At 38.7% G+C, this 8,542-nt stretch overlaps 1 protein-coding gene across 1 annotated transcript; it reads left to right on the forward strand.

Moving 5' to 3' along the window:
* Positions 1-498: 498 nt before the first annotated feature.
* Positions 499-6,581, forward strand: LOC109876531 (sterile alpha motif domain-containing protein 9-like; the record flags this gene model as incomplete). Its single annotated transcript, XM_020468935.2, is given in 3 exon segments — positions 499-587; positions 1,832-1,869; positions 4,284-6,581. Coding segments are annotated over 2 exon segments (2,302 nt in total), but the record flags the coding sequence as incomplete, so codon positions are not given.
* Positions 6,582-8,542: the final 1,961 nt, after the last annotated feature.

Genomic DNA, 8,542 nt, shown 5'->3' on the forward strand with positions numbered 1-8,542 from the left:
CATCCTCTTAGTAACCATCTGGTTACTCCCACCAGATATTTCTACTAAAATAACCTTTTTGTACTTTAATGAAAAGGGACTTCTTTTGAAGAGCCCTTATAGGCCTAATGCAATTGAAGAATGACCCAGTTCTTTAAGTTTCTATTTCCTGCCGTTTCTTTCCTGAAGTTTTGATTTCCTGATGTTTCTTTCCTGAAGCTTCGATTTCCTGTTCGGCACAACCCCCATAGTTTCAGTGTTGCAACATTTAGCTGTTGCAACAGAATTAACTCATTAAGTACCATATCTGATTGGAGAGAAATACTTTATGACGATATGTATCAAACAGTTAAATATGTGTATGCACCAAGGATAAGATAGTTATGTTCATTATTATTCAATACATTGTCAGCCCCATAATATCACACTTACTCTTTAAAAGGATGGACTTTATTCAAATGCACGGGGGGCATTAGGACAGAGTGCATGTCTATGCGGACTGCCCTTGCAGAAGACACACCCTGTTGCTATGCCCGGAAAATAAAAGCAACCACACTGTCAAGTAGTCACTTCATATGGTGAATACCACTTCAGCCGTCAGTTTCAAGGTGAGCAGAATGAAATGTACTTAAACATTGTGGAACATTTGTATTTTGTAAGAAGCTAATTGAATGCCATAATAATCATAATGGCTTTTAAAAGTGCAATGTGTGTAGGTTTAGTTGTGGATTCAAAGGAGTATAATTACTAAGGACATAAGATCATCACAATCTACAAATTTACCATTAAGCATTGCCATTTCATCTCTAGAATAAAACCAATACATTTTTAATGATTCACTATTTAACTTTATTCAGCTATTAAGAATGATATCTGCCTGAACTTTTAGTGAACAACATTTTGTTACGATTGCACAGAATTTAAGGTATTTATATATAAAATATAGAAATAAGAACTGGAATTGAATTGTTTATGTTTTGGAATCTGGACGTTAACTGTCGTTCCTTAATGTTTTGTTATGCGAATGATAAAAGGTGTGTAGAGAAGAGTCATTGAAGTCCTGCAGGAATTATAGGGTGAGAAACACATGCAATTACATGTGTTTCAAACTTTTAAATTAAGTTCATATACTTCCAACTAATGAAAGTTAAACATAGAAATTGTTATTTTAAAGAGGAAGTTCTGAGGTTCCTGGTTGAAGTGATTGTCAAAGCTGACAAATCTGTCTTTGAACAACAATGCTGCGCTGAATATCAAGTTTATGTTTACCCATCTGAATCCCCGATTACACCTTGTGCTAACATGTGGTTGTTTTGTTCCTATCAAGGTGACCCAATCACTTTCTGATCAAGGTTTCTTGTTTCTACACATAGTATTTTATATGTTTATTAGCCATCCACCTTGTTTACAGTGTGACTTTATTTCCTGATCCCTCCCTATATGCAAATTATTTAAAATAAATTGTTTCAAAATAATGATTATTTTATGTTAATACAAATAATGATGCCTTAGGTCAAAGGTGCCACCTGTCAATGATTTTAGACAGGGGTATAATGATGATTTAAATGGTTTGATCATCCAGTAAGATATTCAGATACAATACCTCTATCTACCTCCTGAGGTCAGGAAGATCTGATCACAAACAGTTATTTTAATCATCTACACCTGTCTAAAAATCAAAATGTGGACAAGATCAGGACACACAATGCATGTTACTACCAGGTATAAACAGGGATTGAATGATTTCATTGTAAGTCATTTGTCAAGGGCAAAAAATAAAGCTTATTGAGATCAACGATTCATTTTTCACCTTTGCCTCAATTACCCTTCCTTTTATTTTCCTCTCTCAAAGATGCCAAAATGAACTGACATGTAGTGTCTGCAAGATGGGTAAGATACATCAAACTGTCAAATACTTGTATACTGTGTGTAGTTTTACAGAACATTGAATGAAAATCTATCAGTGAAATGTGGATTCTGTTTCTGATCATTTATATACATCAATTCTATACATTAAGTAGAGATGGCCGAGATATGTTTAGCTCCAAGTTTCATCCATTTGAAATAATTGGCCAAAGTTTTATGGCCTGGAATAAGAAAATAAAATCCATGATGTGTCACAGTTCTTAAGCCTAGTCACGACATGTAATCAGAGAGGAACGGCTATTATCCATCATCTGATGAATGTTTCTAAATAAATGTGGTCATTCTTGAAATGAGGCTTTTGCATCCCTCACTTTTGCCACCATGACAAACACGTAAAATGTTGAATAGATTCACATCATACATGCTTTTGTTTATATTGAACAGTTTATCAGTGATAAAACATAATGCAACTGCTTTAAACTGCCAAACTGTATTTGTATGCATTGTTTAAAGTACAATATGACAAGCAAATTAGCTTGAGCCAGCAAGAGAGTTGCAGTGACAGAGAACTACAGAGTTGTAGTGACATGGTTTGGAGATTTATTGATTTTGGATATACATTACCAGTGAAAAGTTTGGATACACCTACTCATTCAATGGTTTTTCTTTATTTTTACTATTTTCTATATTGTAGAATAATAGTGAAGACATCAAAACTATGAAATAACACATATGGAATTATGTAGTAACCAAAAAAGTGTTAAACAAATCAACATATATTTTAGATTCTTCAAAGTAGCCACCCATTGCCTTGATTACAGCTTTGCACACTCTTGGCATTCTCTCAACCAGCTTCATGAGGAATGCTTTTCCAACAGTCTTGAAGGAGTTCCCACATATGCGGAGCACTTGTTGGGTGCTTTTCCTTCACTCTGCTGTCCAACTCATCCCAAACCATCACAATTGGATTAATGTCGGGTGGTTGTGGAGGCAAAGTCATCTGATGCAGCAAACCATCACTCTCCTTCTTGGTCAAATAGCCCTTACACAGCCTGGAGGTGTGTTGGGTCATTGTCCTGTTGAAAAACAAATGATAGTCCCACAAAGTGCAAACCAGATGGGATGGTGTATCGCTGCAGAATGCTGTGGTAGCCATGCTGGTTAAGTGTGCCTTGAATTCTAAATAAATCACTGACAGGGTCACCAGCAAAGCACCCCCACACCATAACACCTCCTCCTCCATGCTTCACAATGGGAACCACACATGCGGAGAATAACCTACTCTGCGTCTCACAAAGACACGGCGGTTGGAACCAAAAATCTCAAATTTGGTCTCTTCAGACCAAAGGACAGATTTCTACCAGTCTAATGTCAATTTATCTTGTTTCTTGGCCCAAGAAAATCTCTTTTATTCACTGCGTGAATCGACCATTAAGGCCTGATTCACGCAGTCTCCTCTGAACAGTTGATGTTGAGATGTGTCTGTTACTTGAACTCTGTGAAGCATTTATTTGGGCTGAGAGTTAGTTTCATCATAGCGCTTGATGGTTTTCCAGATTGACTGTCCTTCATGTCTTACAGTAATGATGGACTGTCATTGCTTATTTGAGCTGTTCTTGACATAATATGGAATTGGTCTTTTACCAAATAGGGCTATCTTCTGTATACCACCCCTACCTTGTCACAACACAACTGATTGGCTCAAACGCATTAAGAAGTAAAGAAATTCCACAAATTAACTTTTAACAAGGTACACCTGTTAATTGAAATTCACTACCTCATGAAGCTGTTTGAGAGAATGCCAAGAGTGTGCAAAGCTGTCATCAAGGCAAAGGGTGGCTACTTTGAAGAATCTCAAGTATAAAATATATTTTGATTTGTTTAACACTTTGTTGGTTACTACATGATTCCGTATGTGTAATTTCATAGTTTAGATGTCTTCACTATTATTCTACAATGTAGAAAATAGTTCAAATAAGAAAAACCCTTGAATGAATAAGTGTGTCCAAACTTTTAACCGGTACTTTACACTCCCGGTCAAACGTTTTAGAACACCTACTCATCCAAGGGTTGGAAACAAAAATTTGGACTCCAGACCAAAAGACACATTTTTGCAGCATTTTGTATTCCTAGACAAATTTCCAACGGTCCAGTGTCCAAGGAAAATTATTAGCTAATCACACCCTTTTAACTTAATACCTGATGGGAAATCTCAATCGAAAATGGTTATTAGTCTATGCTCAGGGTTGGGGTACATTTTACAATCCGACATTAGACAGTGAATTGAAATTCAATTAATTATTTTCTGAATATTTTCAATTAATTTATTGGATTTCAACTTCCTGAAATTACTCAATTTTAAATATGATTCACTCCAACCCAGGTGCAAATATTGATATACCATGAAGTCTTACATGGGGTGTATTGTTTTTTTACAGAGTGGAACGAATTTCCATGTGGCAAATGGACAGAATCCCATGTGAGCTCCTGGTTAAAATCCATTGGAGTGAAAGAGAAGTACATTCTGAAACTGTACGAAGAGGAGGTTACAGGACCTGCACTAATGAGGCTGCAAAGAGAATATCTACGTGACACAATTGAAATGAAAGGTGGCCAAATCGAACTTCTGCTATCTAATCGTAATGATCTATCGAAGCCAAGACCACAGAAACTAAAAGCAGGCAGTAGCACACAGAGAGATACCAGAAATGTTGAATCCATTGCTGCATCCACACAAGAGTCAAAAGACAAAGTTGAGTGTACCAGTGAAACAAGTGAAAATGAAAAAACATCAATTGGCGCATCTTCTTCTCTAAGTAACTTCCGTGTATTTGATGAACATGACAAAGACTTCCGATATGTCAAGCACAGAGTGCTTCCACCAGAGACTGGAATTGAAAACATGATTGTTCCATGCCATGAATACAAATCACTGGAAATTGCCCACAAATTAGAACCACTGAAGCTTAGAGTCAAAGTCGCAAGTGAGGTAATCAGATTTGCTTGTGGGTGCATGAACATGCGGACCAATGGCACAATACACTTTGGGGTCATGGATAAGATTAAAGGCAGCTACAAGCATGGTGAAATCATCGGAATACCAGTTGAAAACCAAAGTGACTTTGTGGATGCATTGGACTACATTGAAAACTGCTTCAAGGATTTAAACCACCATTCTGATGCCAGGAAATGCATAAGGAATCCAAAGTTTATTGAGGTAATTGACAAGGGGAGCAGTGGAGGAAACTGGATCATTGAATTTGATGTTGTCCCAAAGGCAAGAGTGGTGAAAGACCAACTCTACAGTGTTACTATTCCAAAGTTCAGCGAGAAAACCAACAAAGTAATCTATGAGGAGAAAGCACCATACCACAGAGTAGGGGCCAATACACCCCGCATACCTGGTGAAGACTTAGTTCATTTCATTCAAGGACTGAAAGAGAAAGATCTACAGAGGGAAGAGGCAGAGTCTTCTACCAGTCAAACAGCTGCAGACACTAGGGAGGATCTTGGGAGAAAATTGTCAATTCTCTTGACCTGTGGAAAAAAGTACATGGATGACACCTTGTCATTCATCATTGTGACAAATAAGTTTCAAGAAGAACATCTGAAGACTATCAACTTCTTAGTGCACATGAAAATATTCTGTGTTTTTGACTTCGATCCAGACTCCAAAACATCTGGACTTTGTGGACAATATCGTGAGCACCATGCTGCTAACCTCCACTTTTTGCATGACTTTGCTATTGATCCTGGTCTAAGCACCACTGACTTCAAGAAGAGCTTACAGCTATTTGATAGGACAAGCTGGATATTCTGCAATGGGCGGAATCATTACCTTGGTGGAGAAGATCCTTGTGATGAAAAAACCTGGATCAGAACAAAGAAAAAACAACTGAAAAGGACTGTCTCTGTCATCTGCAATGAAATCCTTCCTAAAGGTTCATTTGTGGTGCTTTTCTTGCTCATGTCTCAGGTCGAACAGCCACTTGTTGATACATTTCATGAATTCTATGCAGAAATGAATGGCCATGAGGATTTGGCTATCATTTCAGAGTCCAAAGAGAACTACAACAAGTGGTCAAGTCTCGCTCAAGCGTCTTGTGATTTGGAATCACTGGAACAAATTAGTATTGTTGGCATGCCAATGAGTCATGTAGATGCTACAATTCAAAGCATTCAGCTTTCCAATAAACAACTGACTCGACGCTTACCTGTGTTCAACAAAGGTCTGTGCTTCCTGAAGCCTATAGATGAAGACACAATGCTTTCTCTGGACATAGTCAGTACTGATCAGTGTGAAGAAACAAACTTGGATGTAATGGGCAATGACCAAGTTAGTAACATTGAGAAGTATTTCTATCAAGGAGGGAAAATCAGCTGGATGCACTTGTGGCTTGCAGAAAAAGTGAAGTGTGAAGAGGTCATTCAGAGAGACGCATACAAAGAAACAACCAAGATTTTAGAGGCCATTTTACAGGATGATACAACAAAAAGGTCCATTCAGAGTGTCAACATATGTCACCAACCTGGCAGTGGTGGAAGCACAGTCGCACATCAGATCCTCTGGAACTGTCGAACCAAACTCCGGTGTGCAGTGGTTAAGCAATCATACCTAATTCAAACTGTATGTCAGCATTCAGTACGCCTGCGAGAATATGAAGAGAAAGACAAAAACCGTTGTCTCCCGGTGCTCTTGCTGCTGGATGACTGTAATGCAGAGTATATAGATGAGTTCAGACATGAATTACATAACGGAATTACAACCATGAAGATCAATTCTTCTGTATTATGTTTCATCCTTCTTGTCTGCAAAAGATGCCACAACCCAGAAAAGATGAGCAGAACAATGCCTTCCCAGACAGTAGCAGTAACACACAAGCTGTCTAGCCAGGAGAAGATTCTGTTCAAAAAGAAACGTCAGGAACTGATTTTTGAACCAGAGTCCATTCTTGCTTTTGTACTCATGAGTGAGGAATACCAAAAGAGTTACATTGAGGACTTTGTGAAGAACCTACTGGAGGATATTGACCACTCATCTCTCACCACTCGCCTTATCAGATTTGTGGCCTTGCTGAACTGTTATGTTGCGAACTCCAGCATATCTGTGTCACATTGTGAGGCCTCCCTGGGCTTTGGTATTCAAATGGATCGTTTCCGTTACCATACATTTGTGAATTCTCTAAGTGAACAAGCTAAACTTGTTTTCATACACCTAAGAGAAAGTACAACACAAATCTCATCTATTAGAATCCATCCTCTTGTAGCAAAGGAAATTCTGAAACAGCTGTCTGCCATTCAGCCTCAAAGCTCTATCGCAAAGGATCTTCTCTTAGATAAGGTGCTGATGGATCATAGGTTTGGTAGGGATGAATTTTTAAAGTTTATCCGAGATCTGCTCATCAGACGAAACAAAATAAGCAGAGGAGATCCTGACGACAGTTCTTTCTCTCCTTTAATTGAGCATGTCTGTACAGAGAAGGATGGCCTTCAAAAAGCAATGAAACTTTTAGAAGTAGCCTACACTTACTTTGGAAAGAATGCATTTGTAGCCCAGCAGCTTGCACGACTGCTTTACACAAACAAATTATTCATTCAAGCCCAGCACTGGGCGGAGGAAGCAAAAGCACAGCTTCCACATGACACTTTCATCCTTGATACGGAGGGGCAGGTGTACAAGAAGTGGTTTTATGAACAGCATGATGCTCTGAAGAAAGCTGAACTAAGACCCGAAGAGGTCTCTGAAGCCATTGGTACAGCTCTGAAAGGAATTGCTGCCTTCCGTGCCTCTGAAAAAGCTCCGAAATCAGAGACAGTCAGTCTCAACAGCTCCTACTTTGGGGAAGTAGACGTTGGATGTCGGCTACTTCAACTCATATCATCAGTGAATGTTTTCTCAACAAAAGAAGGAAAGTCTGAACTAATGAGGTATTTACTCAGTGACAACATACCAGACGCTGTCAAAAAACCCTGGATGAAGTTCCATGGTCAGTTAAAAGGAATGCAGAAGAGTATTTACATTGCTCTTGAGTGCATTTCTGAAGATCTCAGTTACTATCGTACAGAAATAAGTGAGGAAGAAGAGGAGCTTGACACAAGAGAACCTGAACAAGTGAGCAATCCAAGAAAATGGCTTACAAGGAAAAGTGCTGTTTATGCTGGATTTTTCTGTAATGTTGTTTCACATTTAGACAGTCCAGTGTCTGACTGCAGTGACACTGGAATGGTCACTCCACTCAAAAGAAAAATGAACATTTACCAGCTGGGTGGTGGTAATGTCACAACCATACTCTCCCTGCTCTCTGATCGGAAGAATGAGAGATGTGGCAAAAAGCTAGAGGAGATAATTGCCATGTATCCAGAGAACCCCCAAAGGAATGACCTTGACCAAACAGAACTGATCAACTTCATTTTCTCTCAAATAGCTCTTGCTTGTGTTTTACCTGGTTCTCCAAAGCTGGTTGCGCTTACGAAACTTCAAGATCTGAGCATGAGATTTTACAGGGAAGGCAGCAGGTCAGCAAGTGCCTTCTTTTTGCTTTCAATCTTATTCTGGCCAGAGGATCCAAATGACAACCGTTGGAAGGAAGCTAGCTCTGCAAAAAATGAAAAAGTCTTAATCTCAGCAATTGACGACCTTCAAAGACTATGTATGCTCAAAACAAAACCACGGAAAGGGAGAATAGTGACTCACTTC

The sequence above is a fragment of the Oncorhynchus kisutch genome, unplaced genomic scaffold, assembly GCF_002021735.2.
Source record: "Oncorhynchus kisutch isolate 150728-3 unplaced genomic scaffold, Okis_V2 scaffold1262, whole genome shotgun sequence".
Classification (NCBI taxonomy): domain Eukaryota; kingdom Metazoa; phylum Chordata; class Actinopteri; order Salmoniformes; family Salmonidae; genus Oncorhynchus; species Oncorhynchus kisutch.